Below are 18,432 nucleotides of genomic sequence, written 5' to 3'. Positions count from 1 at the left end.
CCGGAGCAGGGGAAGAGTATGAGGAGTCCTCCCCCTGAGGAGGAAGGAGCAGCAGAAACAACGTGTGATGAACTGACTGCAACCCCCATTCCCCGTCACCCTGCGCTGCTGGGTGGAGGAGGTAGAGCAAATCGGGAGTAAAGTTAAGCCCGGGAAGAAGGGAGGGGTGGAGGGAAGGTGTTTTTAAGATTTGGTTTTATTTCTCATTATCCTACTCTGAATTGATTGGTAATAAATTAAATTAATTTTCCCCAAGTCGAGTCTGTTTTGCCCGTGATGGTAATGGTGAGTGATCTCGCCCTGTCCTTATCTCGACCCATGGGCCTTTTATTCTATTTTCTCTCCCCTGTCCAGTTGAGGAGGTGGAGTGATAGAGCGGCTTTGGTGGGCACCTGGTGTCCAGCCAGGGTCAATCCACCACATCATTTTAGAGTAATTTATACAACCTTTCTTATAGGCATGGCTGGTAGCCCTACCTACTCTTAAGGCATTGTGCTGGTTTTGGCTGGGGTAGAGTTAATTTTCTTCATAGTAGCTAGTATGGGGCTATGTTTTGGGTTTGTGCTGGAAACAGTGTTGATAACACAGGGATGTTTTCCTTACTGCTGAGCAGTGCTCACACAGAGTCAAGGCCTTTGCTGCTTCTCACCCCACCCCACCAGCGAGTAGGCTGGGGGGGGCACAAGAAGCTGGGAGGGGACACAGCCGGGACAGCTGACCCCAGCTGCCCAAAGGGATATTCCATACCATATGGCATCATGCTCAGCATATAAAGCTGGGGGAAGAAGGAAGGGAGGACATGTTTGGAGTGATGGCATTTGTCTTCCCAAGTAACTGTTATGCCTGATGGAGCCCTGCTTTCCTGGAGATGGCTGAACACCTGCCTGCCGATGGGAAGTGGTGAATGAATTCCTTGGTTTGCTTTGCTTGCGTGCGCAGCTTCTGCTTTACCTATTAAACTGTCTTTGTCTCAACCCACGAGTTTTCTCACTTTTACTCTTCTGATTCTCCCCCATCCCACTGGGGGCGGGGGGGGGGGAGGGAGGGAGCAGCTGTGTGGGGCTTAGTTGCCAGCTGGGGTTAAACCATGACAGGTATCATAACACTCCCCATTACCAAACTCTGTTTTCTGATACTTAAAATTCTGTCAAACTGCTGAAGAGTTCACAGAGAAACTTCATATGCTTATTGACTGCCTCTTAATTCTTTTGGTTATGGTTTATCCGGAACATGCACTTCAATGTCAGATGCAGAGCAATTTGTATGTCAGGGATTTGATTTTTTCACTCTGGTAAAAATACAGCCAAATTGAGCCGAAGTACTAACCCTTTAAAAACTTGACATTTGCACACAATTGCAGAAAATTACTAGAGGCAGAATGTCTTAACAGGTCAGCCAACAGAGGCAGAACCTTCATTGCCACCACAGTTCTGGGACACCACAGCATCGCTGGAGTCAAGCATCAGAACCCAAAGCAGGGAGACACTGCTGTGGTCCTCATATTTGTGACATCCCTTTTGGGTTCACGAACTAGAAGACAACAGGGGAGGAAGACACAGGACTGGGAGCAATTAGACAAGACAGGCAGAGGAGCTTGGAGCCACCAAAGAAAACTTTCAGAAACCAGGGGTTCTAAGTCCAAAACCCCTACCTCTGAAGTCTCAACATCCTGTTCATGTAAGCAAATACCTATATAATCCATTATGAAAGTACTTTCTCATTCTCTGGTGAAGTGTCTGGTCCATCTATAATCACCAGGATTCACCCAAAGAATCTGGTGGATAAAAAGCAGCTGAATTTTGGCGCTACAATTAGATTCTACCTCTGCCTCAACTGCTAAGTGCTTGTGCTGCATGCAAATATAGATAATCTATTGTAATCAATACTCTTGTGCCATATATTTATGAGTGCCCAACTTGAAACGTGGGGCTTGTGACCAGGAGTGGTCACAGCTGCAACTGAAGACAATAAAGTCAAACTGAACATGAAAAATTAACCAGAATTTTTAATCTAATATTTAAAATAGAGACAATTAGGCTCTGTTTTCTACTTATAAAAAGAGGCTAATAATCCCCTTAACTGCATTGTTGAGAAAGTTGTTACAGGGATAAGCTTCACAAAAAAACTGCTTGGTTATTAATTCCCACTTCACAGGGGGGCTTAGATAGTGTGCAGCAAATAAGCCTGAAGCAACCCACTGAACAGTGGAGAAAAAAATATTACATAATTCTTCGTTAATTAAGACTGTCCAGCGTACACACTGTAGAAATTAAAAATAACAGTAGTATGTGGTCATGCAGCATAATGCATATGCACATGGGAGCCACTATTAGGTTGCTCAGGAACCTTCTTTATAGCATTTCCTAATCTTCGCATGTTTAATTTTACAGCCTTACTAATGTTTGAGTGTTTTCTAAGAAGTTTTAAAAGATATGTTAATGCTATGAAAATGTAAACAGTAGAATGTGTAAGTAGTGAGAACTTATCTGCTTATACAGAAAAGATTCACTCACCATGAAGGAAAGGAAGGAAAATGGTTTTGTGGTTAAAGCACGGTCAAGATCACACATTTTTTACTTTCTCTGAACTTCCAACCTACCTGCCCTGCTAACACAAATATCTTCTCCAGAATATTGCACAAGAAGCCCAAAAACTGTCTATACAAAAGAAATAGTATAGAATAGCTTATTTGATAATAATGGTAACGCACCTCAGGCAACAACAAAGATTTATCAATTTGCTTAAAATTTCTGCAAAAAGATAAACAAGCATTTGTCAGAAAAGCAGAAAGGGTGTGAAAAACAGGAGAGAGGGAGAGAGGGAGAGAGGAGGGAGGGAGGGAGGGAGGGATAAACCAGAAAAAAATTACCAAAACTAAAAGACGACATAAAAATACAAACATTGCTGAAAACACAGGCATAGCGTATTATCAGAACTATCTCAGCTTTGAAAGGCTCTGCTTTAGCAAGAACAGTCGCTTGTGAAACATCAGCCAAGTTTAGAACTGCTCTCAACATCACACATGATGGCAAAGACTAAGCTGCTGTTGCCTGCATTGAGCATATTTCATAGCAAAACTATAGCCACTTCCAGAGCAGGTAATTCAGCACTTTTTACAAGTTCAAAAGACATTTTTCTTTTCATTTTAAAAAAGGATAGTAAAGTGAAACTTAACAGAAAGTGAATATCAAAACACAGAAAACAAATCAGTAAAGTTTATATCATGAACTTGAAATTCTGAAGAGCAAAAGTTAGAAAAATGCCTAAAGGAAGAAAAAACAAAGCTAGAAAAGAATTGTCATTTTCTTAGAAATACATACATATGTATTGATTGGACTATTTATGCAATGAAAACAAAACTAAAGTGATTGGTAATTATATTTGTAGCAGAAGAATTGTTAAGTAGCCCACTTATGTGCCTAAATATTTGGACTAAACCATCAAACTCGACAAATAACTTTACACTGCCTTTTCTGATCGCTAAAAATATACAAAGCCACTTAATACTGGAAAACATATTTTGAATCAAACTTGAAACAAAAACGTTAGTAAACTCTAAGACCAAATCCATTTTCAGCAGCAGTCTCATGAAAATTCCAATATACACTATTTCACCTGAATTGTAAGTTCCGATAACAGATACTCCGTAATAAAATATTATGGGCTAGGCTAACATTGGTCTTTCTTGTATGATACTCACTTTATATTCTTGGTGTACAGCAGCATGTTAATTTTATGACTAACATAAAATAATTCTAATCAAAAATAATTTAAAATAAGTAACTTATTTTTTGCTTTTTGGTTATGAATGTAAACCCAACTGGATATTAAGATACTGAAAACCAGCAAACAAAATCTGCATCAAAAGCATGAAAAGCCATAAACTGTACAAATGAAAAATGTAGATAAACAAAAGAAACACAGCAAAGAAAAACTAGATGGCAGCACCTACCTATTTTTCATAATTTCACAAGTATGAGCTTCAAAACAAGATATGGAAGCAAAAATTTAATGTAATCTAAATAATCGGTTTTAAAAGACTTCTGAATTTACTTATTATCTCGGAAGAATATAGTAATGCAAGCAAACCCATGCTTATTTGACCTGCTTGTAATACAAGAATCCAGAACAAAATTTTTGTAAGATCAACCAAAGTTCCATCAAATTATAGCTTGTTTCCTAAAAATCCTGTACCTTAACTAAGAACCTACAGCAGATAAAATTTTGCCAACATTAATAATTTTTTAATATTCAGCTAAAATTAATGTCAATCAAAAACCAAAAGGAAACTAAAATAATGAAGAAAGATAAAATTTTTCAAATTATGCACAGTTAACTCAAACCAATGTTTGCTTTAAACATCCAAATCTTTTTTTATTTCATTAAATATGTTTTTTTCAAACAAGCACGTTATCACTGAAAAAGTATTCACAGTACAACAAAATTGCACTTCTCTAATGCACCAAAAGATTAGTATAATAGTCATGGAAGACTGAGTACTTCCATGTAAAACATGAGATACCAATTTAAAAAAGGCAAGCCTCTCGTAGCTGCACCGATAAGATGAATTTATATTCACAATATGAAAAAAGTTTTGGTTTTATATACCTGAATATTTTGCAATAATTTTTCCCTTAAAAAAAAAAAAGCATAGTTAGCCATAGTTAATATCCCCCCATTACAGTCCTATACAATCTTATAATTGGACCTAAACTAAAACTATCATATGGTACAATTGTACCTATTCATGCTTTTCTTGAATATTTTACTTAAAGAAACCAGAAAGACTGTAAATGTAAAAGATCATTAAAATATCAAGTACATCTTCCTGTTACAGGTACTTCTCTCAATTACTGCTTTCTCTGTACTATTCTGTTATTTTCAAATTCTGATTCTTTTGATTGAATCCATTTCACTACTTCTGACTCCGTGCTTTAGTCATTGTACATCCTTTTGGGACACATGCCCATGCTCCAGAGCCTTTGAGCTTGGCATTAAACTGATCAGAATCGAGACCCTTCCTATAAGGGTCTTGCTTATCTCGGTTAGCCAGTACTCCAGAATTCCACTAGGAATTGAAACAAACAGATTTTATTCATATTTTACACAGCAGCAATTGAGAGGAGCATAACTAAATGTCTAATCAAAGATTACGCCTCCTAAGAGTCGAGAAGAACCCAAGTCTTCCTTTCAAAATGGATTTCCCTATCTTCTTCCAAGAACCTAATGCAAAACTGTCCCCAAAGCTGTACTACATTTGCTTACATCCTCTACTCCTAAAAGCTGCAAAAAAATGAGACAAAGGTATTACAAACAATAGAAGTCAAACAATAAAATAGCAAAGTCAAGCACTCGAAATATAAGAAACATCAGATTTAAGTCTGCTGTGCAACATCAATTGTGTGCCTTGATTGCGTAGCTGAAGCTTTTATCTTTGTGCACTTATCATGCAAAGACTGTAATTCACCGCACATGTACAGAAGAGATTAGTGTAGGATGAACGGGAAGTTACGTATCTTAATCTTTCTGAACTTTTGTGTTTGGCACTGCAATCAAAATGTATCTTTTTTTTAAACCTGGGAAGGGAAGAGGGATGGCTGTATCAATTGCCTACAAAGATAAATACTACTGTATACAGATATTTGACTTCTGAACCTTCAGCAATGCAACATGTAAGCATAAAGCCACTGTCTTTAAGGAAAGCATTATCCTAAGCCCATATACTAAATCCTAAGGGAAAACAGACTATGCTTTCTCTATTTCAGTAGCTTCCATTGTTCCTAGAGAAAGGTGGCTCCTTCCTCACATACTGTCCTGGATGTAAGCCCAGCTGCTGAAGCTAGAGGAATTTTCATGGGAAACCTGATTCATTTTCCTCCCAAACAGCTGGGAGAAGATCTAGCAAATGATGGCCCTGGGATATGGGAAGAAAATCTTGTGTTACCAGGCTGCAGAAGTAGTTTAGAAACTGGACAGCTCCATATATATCGATCAAGTCAATCTCATTTAAGAACTTTTAAAACATTGCCTTATTTTCCCCTCCTCCTTTTTTGAGAGTGAAGGAGGAATTATTTAGTTGTCGAGGGGAGAGATTCAAAGAGCTTTCAAATTTAGATGAACACTTTGGTAATTTTCAGACAATCTTTCCTATAATTTTTAAAGAAGTAATTCATAATTCATTTTATATTCTCCAGTTATCACTCTCAACACTTCTTAATGAGTTGCTAAAAGTAACTGCCAGCTTTTGCAACTTCTTTGGCATGTTATTTAATAAGCTGTGTTTTACATCTAACTACATAGCTCATAACACACTTTCTTAACACAATAATTATTTAAAGTGTATATACAAATTAACACCGAAAAGAATCACTTAGATGAGTAATTTATGACACTTGACACTAGGTAGAAATTAGGACAATCTGAAGAAAAGCAACCATAATACCTATGAAGCATGAAAGCTATGCCTTTTTCTGATACATTCTTCATAATAAGATACTATTTCCTAGAATACTTATGGCAGACTGCAAATTTCCACCTGCGCAGACTTTCTACATAAGTAAAAGTAGAGTAGAACACAAACTCAGTGACTGAAGTACGTCACTAAATTCTACACATTTGAAGCACCCTGCATTTTAATCCAAATAAAGCTATCTTAAAATAACTGAATAAAAACATAATAGTAAATTTGAGCTCTGCACAGTGAAACAACCATCATTCCATTAACATATTGGAGAGACAGGTATTTGATGTTCTAGAGTTTAAAACCGCATAGCCTGCAACGTTCATCAATCTTGCAAAATATATTGCAGGACTCAAGCAATTAATGTTTATATTCTGTCTGTCTTGAGCTAATGGCACGCACAATTTTTCTGTGTTTCAGCCACAGTGGAGACTAGGACTCTTGAATATTATACTGTATAAACATAAAAACGTAAGACTTTTTTCCATACATTTTAAATTTCTACTGAAAATTTTAGTTCACAGAATTTAGTTGACATATCAGAATTTGATTCTGCAAGAAAAAAGCTTAATTATAAACTCACTGAAAAATTTACGTTTCAGTACACACAATTTCTTGTATTCTAGAACTCAATCCCTTTTCTTGATTAATCATGACTACTCAAACAAATAACTGACACTTCTAAAACCTTAGCATAATATTTGTCATTGAACATTTCCTCCAGAAAACCAATAAATAGTCTCTGGTTATAAAACATCCACCTAATCAAATAAAAGTCTAGTGTCTAGTTCTGATATGATAAACCTTTAGAATTTAAACCTTTACAATCTGGTTTTAAAAGGCTGTCAACCATCATTTTTAAAGAACACTCTAAGGTCAAACATATATAAAGCATAAGCACTGTCAAAATGAAAGAAGAGTCTGCAGATCACCTGCAGAGTCATGGAAGTTCCATGTAAATTTCCCAAGGACAATATTAATTATTTCTTATCCTTGCTAATTACAACAAATAAAGAAATGGTGCGGTGCAGTACAGTTTGGGCAGGTACCACAAAGATCTATCAAAGGAGTGAATCCTGACAAGCTACAATACCATGATTCTAATCGCACTACGCTAAAATAATCAAACTTTTGCATTCTGTAAGACAGTTATCATTCATAAGGCCTTGCTGGTTTCCTCTATTCTCAACCAGCTTATTAGCACTAACAAGTGTAAAGAAATATCTATAATGCAGTGGGGTTATTTATCTGGGCAGAACCCTGCACAAAAACAATTACATCTTTCTAATACCTGAACTCCTTCGGATTTTAGGTATCTCTACAAACATATGAATATACAGTATCTTCACAGTTTCATTTTTATATAAATCCAGCAAGTCAGATTATACTCCTTCTGCAACCTTAACTGCTTTATATAACTAGATAACAGCTGCCTGAGGCCAACATGATCAACTCCCAACATTTGCTGTGCACACATCTTAAGGTTGACTTTAGGATCCAAACTCCAGTCTTCTAATAAAGACTGAACACACATAGCCAAGTAGTCAGTCTACATTTTTTTATGCTTCCTAAGATTCTATGTACAATAAAGGTGTATTCCTCAAGTGTTTTCAAACTACAGACGATTGGTTAATATTTAATTTGCTATGAATGTTTCCACTCTGAATTTTAATTCTGTATGCTGGTCACAGCAATTAAAGTTACATGAAAACTAACAGTATGAAACAGAAACAGCTAAAACTAACTCATTTCAACAGAGTGAGGTCATATTCTTGTTACAGTCCCACCCCACAATTTCTGTTTTGCATTTATGCTATGCACTTGTCTCAGGACCCATTGCTAGAATGTGTACTATACAGTCCCTTGTAGTCACTACTAAAGAACCGATTGTACTTATTCACAAAGAAAGCCCCAAACAACCAAAGACAGACGTACAAACTCAAAAGAAGAACTGTCTGGATTTTTGTTGTTGTCAAACTAGTCAAAAAAATCTCAAAATTAACACAGGCTTATCTCTGTGTTTATTTTTCCCGAAATACATTTATCTTTGAAGGCTTCTACAACACTCCTTATCCTTCCAGGTATCAGGAATTTAAACATTAAACAGCTGCCTTTTCTGCAATGAGTTCTTTTACGAATTCCATCCAATACTGCACTTACCTCTTTTCTGAGAGCATAAAGTTCTTCAAATGTTTCCAGGTTTTTATTTATGTCTTTCCTGAGATACATTCCATTGAGCTACAATCTTTCTAGTGACAGTCATTTCTAAAACTTACATTCTAGTTGGCTACTCTGTGTTTTAGAGTGCCTCGTGTTATTAATTTATTTTTAATTCTGCAATTTTATTCTGGCTTCCTTCTCTTCTGAAAAGTTTATCATTGTTTTCAGTTTTGAATTAAACAATAATCTTTTAGACTATAAATATGGTGTAATGCACAAAGCATATAATAGGACAGTAATCAAATGTTAAACATTGGGAAATACATGTTTAAGTTATTTCAAGCAACCTATACAACTGTCAATTAAAAAATTATAAAGGCACCCTCTTCATCTCTTTCCACTCAGAATTACTTATCACTTCTGCAAACACAGACCTTAGGCAAAACTACCTTACACTCTGCCTATTATTATTATGGCACAGCTGCCCTGTACTAACTTCCAAAGATGTTTGCCTCTACATTTCAGTAAGATAGTTCAACTCTAGCCCCAAATGGCCCGAAGTTAAACAGCCTCCCTACAAAATTTTAAACCAGTGCAGCCTACCAAGTAATTTAAAACACAATACACCTTCACCCTTGAAAATAAATCAGTTCTGAGTTGAAATAAACACACTCCACTGAAGAGTCTGGGGTAGGAAAGCACGCTATCCTATCAATCCATATAAAAAAGGAAATCTAGTCATGACACAGACAAAACTTTAAGTGTAGACAGATCACACTCAGAGGTGAATCAAAGGAATCAAACCCTTCTCTTGAATAAAGTATATTAGAAAAGTTAATTATTGCAAATCCTTGTACTGAATGTGCTTGGCTTTTTTTTTTTTTTTTCTAATTTCTAGTGAAATCCAGCTATCCCGTCCATCCATTCAGCATGCTGGGATATCACAATGCTTCTGATTCAGAGGAACAAGGGGCAGTTACTGAACCAGTGGTATAACAGTCCAAACTAAGTTCTGGCTAAGACTGAGCCTTCTAGCCTCCAATGATCTCACAGTCTGAACAAGGTCTTGAGAGACTCTATAGATTTTTTCTGAAATACAAAAAAAATTCCTAGGCCTCAGAAAATAAACTGCGTTTGAATAAGTATTTCCTGTTTTCACAACAAAAAAAAAGGGAGGAAAGCACATTTGCAAAAACATATGAGCTAATAACGTGTAAGACAGAGGAAAACATAACGCACAAAAGTAAAGTGAAATCAAGCCAGACATACCTGAGTTGTTGACAGGCGAAAAACAGGGCCAGTTGTGGGCACTGAAAGTCTAGGTGAAATGTTGGCAGGACCCTGTCCCTGTGTTTGTACTTGAGCCTGCATTTGAGCCTGTGCTAGAGCCTGCTGGGGCACCATTACAAGCTGTCCAGCATCTGTGCGCACCAAGACCATACCTAATGAGAACAAAGTAACAATAACTATAGAATGAAGAATAATATGAAGAATAATACATAAAGAACTATCTAACTACGGAATACAGAACAAAATTAATGTATAGCACTGGACATTTTTCTTTATACTGTATCTTTTTTTTTGTTCTAGTGTAACATGAGATTTTATTTTAAAGAAAAGGAGCCCCTACTAGCAGACAAAAACTAATACCCAATTCAGTTTGGAATTCAAATAACGGCAGTTTATGGATAACAGTGATGAAAAAAATGGTCACTTGAGTGTATAGGCATACAGCAACTTTCAGCAGTCTAGCCAGGGTCAGCAGAATAAAATTAGAATGAAATATTAATTAAAAGAAAACTATAACGACAATCTAGTGGCTGAGAATAGAATTCAGTATGAACGTACCAGGCACAACGACATGAGAGCTTTCCTAAAACAACAGCTTTAGGGGATGTGTACATGCAAACATTAGGCCAGACACATTTCTGAGTATACAGTATTTGAGATTTAGTTAATCGTTGAGCATTAACACATGAATTTATTTGGTACCCACCATCATCACATTGGGAGGCACTATCCATGGTTTAGACGTCAAGAAAAGAATATCATCAAACCCAGAGAACCAACACAACCACTCCTCAGCACAAAATGATACAAGTGCAGATATTTTAGGAAAACATCAAAGGAACTGTTTTAAAATTAACAGAGCACTTGGCAAGTGTTTTCTAACACTTTCTGGAAGTAAATGATAATATTTTCAGATTATTTTCTAGTAATACATTTCACAAATAGAGGCCTTCTACACAACACAGCCAGTGCCATCAAGTTTTGCCCTAAGTTTTCCACAATCAGCAGGTCAGAAAAGGGGAGACAACAGCTAAGTTGGTCCCTGGATCACCTGGAGCTTCACACCTATTCAAGATCACTGCAAAGCATGTAATGTGCTTCCTCTAGTTCACTTAGAACTAAGCAGCAGTTCCCCACCCAGATTATTTAAAAAGAATTTCCAAGTTAGTTCCAGAATACATTTTAATCATTTAACCTAGATAGGATACAATGGGTCTATAAACACAAAAACATCTTGCCTGCAACTACTGGAGAACCAAAAAATAAGAATCTAGGAAGTCACTTTTATCCTGTTGATAACAGAGTCAGTAGACACTGTTTCTACAACTTATCTCTATGTGCAAATTGCTTCACACATTTTTTAACTTTTCAAGGGAAAATGAAGAAGGTAAAAGCATACATCCACCTCTAATTATTAACTTCCCAGAAAAGAAAAAACACTTCAGTAAAGGGACATGGTTTGCAACATACCGTGAGGATAAAGAAATTTGAACACTATTATAACAAGCAAGCAACAAATTTCAGAAGTACCCTATAGCAAGAAAGTCTCTATTTCAGTCTCTGACAGAAATACAAATCCCAATCCTGGGATGAACACATGAGCGAACTGCACCACCAATAAAAGCCCTCACTCACGTAGTCTCAGGTGCTCCCAGCCAACCTTCACTGCTAAAAGCACAAACAGAAGGTAAATTTCTGCCATTACAAACTAAAGATTTGTGGAAATCAAGCTTTAAGGTAAAAGGCAGAGAGATACAGCGAGGACCAGATCCAAAAGCCATGATCATAACTCTCTTTCAAAGCCCAGAGAGTAATTTTTAAAAGAAAAGTTGAAAGAAGCCCATAAAAACTCTTTTAAAAGATAACTTTTAAGGTCCATTAGCCATTTAAGCACCAAACCTTACAGGTGATATTTGCAGAAAATTCTGTCAGCAGATGATGTATTTGGTATATGCCATTCCTAAAGCATCTGGACACACAAATATTAGTATATTGCCACCTGGCCAAACAGGTATCAATTCTCTGAATATGTTGTGAACCTTATATAAAAATCCTCATAGGATAATGACTACCACAAGTTAAAAAATACACGTTCTATTTGCATTACACAGATTCACAGGTGTGTTGTTAATTTATCTTCCAATTTTCTAAAACAAATTCTGAATTTTAAAAAAATTGAATGGAAAGGACAAAATAATTGCAACGTATGCTACACAGTTTCAATAAAAGTTGCAGACATAATTACTACTATAGATGCATAAATAGTCATGTATTAATGTTATGTTTTAATTCAGTTTGGAGGACTTAAATTTCTTTTACTGAGCAATATGTACAAATTAGAATCTGGTTAAACTATGAGATTAATGTTTCCTCACTGTCAGCCACGTAAAGATGAAATACATAACTTATGAGTATTGTATGTTCAAATAACTTATTCTCAAAAACTGATTCTAAATTTCTGCTTTAGACAGAAGTTTACAATATGGGAGTTTCAAAATTAATTATAAATTATCCACCAATTTAAAGAGTAAAAACTCAAAAATAACACTGTATTTTCTGAATAACTTCATTTGAGAACATACTATCTTCACATTTATGCAAATTTAATGGATTTCAAACTACCTTGTAATAAAATCAAATTCAAATTATAACTTTCCACAGTATTATTTCCACAACATTTTCTAAATCTTGGACCAGATTGCTTTCAAGGGCCCCGCTTTCCCTCTTGTTTGAAAATTAAGTAGCAGAACAAAGTATTGACACAAGAAACTTCAGAAACTGTATGCAAAGTTATGATATGCATTATCATATGTGTATAGTAATTATCAAACAGATTAACAATGGGAAAGCAAAGGCTAAAGGCATTAATATAGTCTGAATAGCAACTGCTTATCTGTTTCAAGTTACTTAGGTCTTCATCAAACCACTGAGCTTTATATGTTTGGAACATTAGAATCTGGAGCAGGACTTTCATAAACTATGGCCAAATACACAACTACTAAAAGTTCACTTAGAAGCAAGCTTCTACGCTATCACATTTTTGCTCCACTTAGCTAACAAATATCAAATATTTTAAGAAACACGGTGGAAGAAGTTATTTCAGACTACATCAATAGCTCCACATATTATCATGCTATTGATATTAATAGCAAAAAATTAGTTCAAATGTTAAATCATCTCCTAAATCAAGAAGGCACAAAGTTACCAACTTTTTGCAACATGAAAATCTAAGTAGGGGGCCACAGAACCCTTCAAAATTTCAGATGAAACAATATACAGTTAGAGTAGGAATCACTAGGATGCTTTGGTTAGCAACCTTGCTGAACTGACATTCTTAGTAACGAAAGTTAAGAAACTAAGAGGAGAATAAACAGGACGTAACGGTTACGTCCAAGTTAGAAACAAAATCTGGTGGTGTAAAGACTGCCCAGCTGCAGCGGAGAATGACACCATCACACTTACTGAAATCACGAATTTTAGATTAAATTACACAAATTACCCTGTATCTTGCCACCTGATTCACGGCAGAATACACTGAAGAAGGAAAACTTTTCGAGACTATCAAGAGTAAAGCTAACACCCCAGCTTTTTATCTCGTGCACAACTGCTCACCACAGCATTACAAAATAACTTACCGTGACTGCCGCTCTCTCCCTAAGACAAAACAAGTAACTCATCAACCAAGAGTCATAATTACTTTGCATTAGCAACCGCCCATCCCGTAGCAATTACATCCTCATTAACGGCAGCCTGTTTGTCAGACGTCGCCCTCAGACAGGTGGCTCTTCTTTTGTTTCCAGCACGTCGAGCGGCGGGAAGACGACAACTTTGGGAAAAAAAAACCCCTCAGCCAAGAAAAAAAGGGTCAGAAAGAGCAGCGAGCCCGCGACGGCTGCGTTTCCACTTACCGGGCGGGATAGTGAAGCCGGGGGGCAGCTGGATGGTGGTCTGCTGAGGCGGCCTCACGATCAGCTGGGGGGCCACGATCCTGGGGGCAGCGCCCAGCGCCGGCCTGGGCGACAGGGCCTGGGGAGCGGCGGGGAGGGCAGCGCCCGCCTTGGCGACGCCCGCGGCGCCGACCGCCGGCTTGGGCGCGGCGCCGGGGGCCGCGGCAGCGGGGGCCGGCGGGGCGCAGTTGGCGACCGAGCCCTGTCCCGGCGGAGCGGCCGCGCCGGCAGCGGGGCTGGCGGAGTTACTGAGTGCGTTTACTGCGGGGAGCGGGCCGTGCGCGGGCTTGGTCTGTGCTGTGGCGGCGTCGGCTCTGCCGTGGCTGCTGACTGGTGGGACTGCCGCCGGCCGGCCCCCGGCGCCCTCCCCGTTGGGCGCCGCCTCGCCGGGGAGCGGCGCGGTCGCGGCGGCGGCGCCCTCCGCCGCTCCCGCCGGCCCGCCGCCCCCCGCCGGGGTCCCGCTCCCCCCCGCGGCGGCCGCGGCCTCGGCGCGCTGCGGAGGCGCGCTGTCGGCGGCGGGCGGGCTGCCGCCGGGGCTGGGGCTCCCCGCGTCCCGGGCAGCGGCACCGGCAGCCGCATGGTTGTTGACAGGCTGGGCAGGGGCGCCGGCGGGCGGAGGGGCAGCGGGCTGCGGCGGGGCAGGGGCGGCGGGCGCGCCGGGGCTGCTGCTGCCGCCGCCGCCGCTGCTGAGGAGAGCCGCTCCATGTGATTGCTGCACACTACTACTGTTTACACTCACTCCCCTCCCTGCCGCCGCTGCCGCCGCCGCCGCTGCCGCCGCCGGGGGTGACGGGGACGGGAGCGGCCCCTGGGCAGGGGCTCGGCTCTCCGCGGCTCCGGGGCACCCCGCCGCCTCCTCTGCCCCGGGAGCGGGAGGAGGCGCGGGATGCCCTTGCTGCTGCCGGACGGGGCTGCTGCCCCCCGCTAGGCTCCCCTGGTGCTGCTGCTGCTGCGGCTGCTGCTGCTGGGACGGGGCGGAGGTCCTGAGCTGGGGCGCCTCGGCGGAGCCCCGGCCGCCGGCCAGCTGCGATTCCAAGGAGCCCACCAGGTCGCTGACCGCCTTCTCGTCCACCTCCTCGGAGAAGAGCAGCATCTCTTCCAGGGGGTCCGAGGCGCCCGCCGCCATCTTGCGCTGAGCTGGGAGCCGGCCGCGCAGCGCGCAAGCGCGCCGGCCTCTGCCGCGCGCGAGGCATTCTGGGAGGGGCCGGCTTCCTCCTCCCCCGCCGGGGGGGCGGGGGCAGAGCGCGCCGGTGGCGGGTGTCGCGGCGTCCTGGCTGGCACCGGGGCTGCCGCCGTCTCCTCCGCGTCCTTCGAGGCCCGCTGAGATCTGCAGCGCTCCTGCGGAGGCTGGCCGGCAGGGTCCGGGAACGGCCCAGCGGCCTGACTGGTCTGGGCGAGTGCAGGCTGCGTGAGGGAGAGGGCGGTAGGCTGCTCCCCGGCCGCCTCGGGAAGTCGAGGGGCGACAGTGTGTCCAGGCAGGTGCCTTAGCGATGCGGGGGGGGGTGTGGTGTGTGTAAGAGCCTGCCAGTAATTGTGCCTGTAGGGACTTCTGAGGCATGGAGAAGGCCTGCAACCCTGGCACGGAGGGTTGTGAGCTTGCACGTTGGGAATTGAAGTGTCGTGCAATCTTATCTTTTGGTAGCGATGCTGCTGTAATCGTGCTCTTTGCCTTCACTTCGTACCCTGTGAGGATAGTTGCAGCCAGCACAATTTACTTCACACTTAGGGAGAACGGAAAGCATGCGTGCAGTCGGCCGTAGTGGTTCAGCTGCCTTACGCACCAACTCCTTGAAAGGAGGGAACTTCAAGTGCTGTTGCAGCTGTTTGAAATCCTAAGATGCACGCAGAGTACCTGCACTCACATCTGTATTGCTGTGTCTGCTTTAGAGTTTTAGACATTTATGTCCAAAGCTACTGCTTTACCTAGACAAGAGGGGTTGCAGTAATACAACTTCCTAATGTGGACACTGTTAACAGGAGACTTATAAACCAAAAATAAGACTCTTAGCATCATCACAGCAGCTGCTCTGGCATACTGTGTTCCCTCAGCATGCCCACAGGAAATTTGAGGTAGTTTATTTTGTTACTAACACTTGCCATTGCACTCCTGCACACCCTTTTCCCATCGATGCTTGCTTCATGCATTCAGAAATACCATTTCAGAGAAAGACAACAGTCCTAAATCATAATTTCTTTGACTAATGACAGGGCAGTTTCTTTGATGGGACCTTCAAAATAAATAATTTTCCCCCAGTGAATAAGCATCGCCCACAGTTCACTGCATCTGTTCTTGCATGCAGCTGATAACCACCATGGATTTGTGATGCTGCCAGCAGAAAGCAGCTTGGATTCCATTATCTGTCTCTGCTGGCCTGCAATAGCATGGACGTCTGCAAACTTGGATGTATTTGAGCTGCTGCTCTGTGGCCTGAAATGGTGACTCATTCTTCATTTTGTGATTTTTCAGGATTTTCCACAAAACTGAAAAAGGTGCATCAGTGAATAACCCACCTTCAATTGCACAATGCACTGATGGAAACGAGTGAGGGGCTCACAGTGCAGGCGTGCACACAACTCTTCTCCATTCCCAGACTCAATCTGTTAAGTCATACATTGTATGACTTGCTTGAGTCACAAGACTAAATAACCAGCTAATAACTGGTTTGTTACCATCCGTTTCCTCTCAATGTAGGTTACATTTTTATTCAGGGTAGGCTTTTTGATTGTCTGTTTATACCTTTAGGAGCAGGTTTATGATGAAACAAAATAAACCACTTTTAAAACGCACTAAAAATAGGTTGCACCAGTTTAATTAAGTTTAAATGTCTCCTGAAATTGAACCAGTGTGTATTTCTTAAATAAAGTGGACAGTAGAAGTACTGAAGGTCCAAAGGCGTGGTCAGGATGTATAAACAGGAGACTTGGCAGTAAGTGAATGTGAAAGCACAGCAGTGCTTATGAAAAACAGTATTAAGTGTACGCAGGAGATCTATACATCAAAAATTTGCTTAGCAAATGAGTATTGCTTTTATGGAATGCTACAGCTGAATTAAATTTGGACTTTCAACAAATGTTTCTACCTGGAAATTTAATTAAAACATAGTAGACTATTACTCAATTTGCTATTGCACAAAAATAAAGAATATGCATTTGGGTTGGAAAAAGATCAGAATCTATCCAATACTACTTTGTTAATTAATTTTATTAGAGAAGATTCCATGCTTCCTTCACTTATTTGCCCTGATCCTGGACTTCATTTGCATACCACTATCTCCACAGTTTTTATAAGAGAATAGAAAGTTAGACATATGATTCTGCAACTAGTCCTGACTATGAAAAAAGTTTTAGTATATATTTTTCTAACACTATGGCATTAAACTGGTTGTCTCCATAAAAACCACCTGGGAGGAAAACTTAAATACTTTGTAACTTTAGAAGATAAAAAGTAATCTTCCTGCCAGAAGGAGAAAATGGCAAGTCATGATTTATAAGACAGGTTTCAAAACTTAAAGAATTACCTACTTTTAATTACAGTTTTAAAGTACATTTGTGGATGGGTACTCTGTAAAACACGAATTAATATTTCTTCCCATTCCCCTCTTCTTAACTGAGCCATTTTATATATATAAACATACAGAACAAGGAAGTATAATAGAATATTTCATTTAATAAACCATGATGTACACTGATTCACATTGGACTCCTTTCAAGTCAAGAAGTGATGACATACATAAGAATGTATATAAACTTGTTGATGAAACGGGCTTTGGGCTTGCACTTTTACGTAGGGAATGAGACTTTTAGTAAAGTACAGAATCTCTGTGAACTTTTGTATTCTTTTATTATAAAAATATTTTTCAAATATTTACATGCTTTTCATCATAGAAAACATATTTCTGAACATATTTGTTGCTCTTTCATTTTTAGGAGTTAAATATATATAGAATAAAAAAATTGAAGAAACCACTGTGATCATCTCATCTGATCTCTTAAAATACAATCTTTCCTGAATTATTTTTTGTTTGAAATAGAGAATGTCTGTTAGGAAAGTTAACTTCCAACCATGGTTTTAAAATTGCCTGTGAAAGAAAATCCACCACAAAACTTGTGAAGTTGCTGTTCAGTTATCAACACTGTTAAATCCTGTGTTCTGTTTCCAGCCTAAGTTTTTCATTAATAACTCAATACATAATAGAAGTACCACTGCCATGTTAAGCTGCAAGGAGTAGTAACAGTTCACATAGACAAGTATCTTTTTGTCCTCTAAAGAAGTGAAAGCACTTAGAAAGGAGCACTATTTTTCTAGTATGTGACATGGGTTTCTTTCAAATACATACTTTCAGTGCATTCAAATATACAATTTAACTATCGTAAGTTTAAAATTAACATTAAAATGATACCTACCAGGTTTAGATAAGATTTTGGGACAACTTCTTAAAATGAACTTACAGAACTCTACATATATAATTGAAATTCACTTTACGCTATAAAAATATTCTTTCAACTGCTGATTTTAAGTATGAATTAGAAATGATAAATTCTACAAATTGGAGAGCACAAAGATGGCTAGAGTAA

At 39.9% G+C, this 18,432-nt stretch overlaps 1 protein-coding gene across 1 annotated transcript in view; it reads right to left on the bottom strand.

The window, feature by feature from the left end:
* LOC127021056 (transcription initiation factor TFIID subunit 4-like) overlaps positions 1-14,983 on the bottom strand; it is a 147,302-nt gene extending 132,319 nt beyond the window's left edge. Inside the window, exons 1-2 of the mRNA XM_050903981.1 lie at positions 13,819-14,983; positions 9,890-10,062 (exon numbers count right to left, since the gene is read on the bottom strand). Coding sequence (XP_050759938.1) covers positions 9,890-10,062; positions 13,819-14,983 — 1,338 coding nt within the window. The remainder of the gene's footprint in view (positions 1-9,889; positions 10,063-13,818) is intronic.
* Between the last annotated feature and the right edge of the window lie 3,449 nt (positions 14,984-18,432).

This window comes from Gymnogyps californianus, chromosome 12, assembly GCF_018139145.2.
Source record: "Gymnogyps californianus isolate 813 chromosome 12, ASM1813914v2, whole genome shotgun sequence".
Taxonomy (NCBI): domain Eukaryota; kingdom Metazoa; phylum Chordata; class Aves; order Accipitriformes; family Cathartidae; genus Gymnogyps; species Gymnogyps californianus.
Note: the sequence above shows the minus strand (reverse complement) of the source record. Positions and strands in the feature narration are given on the sequence as shown.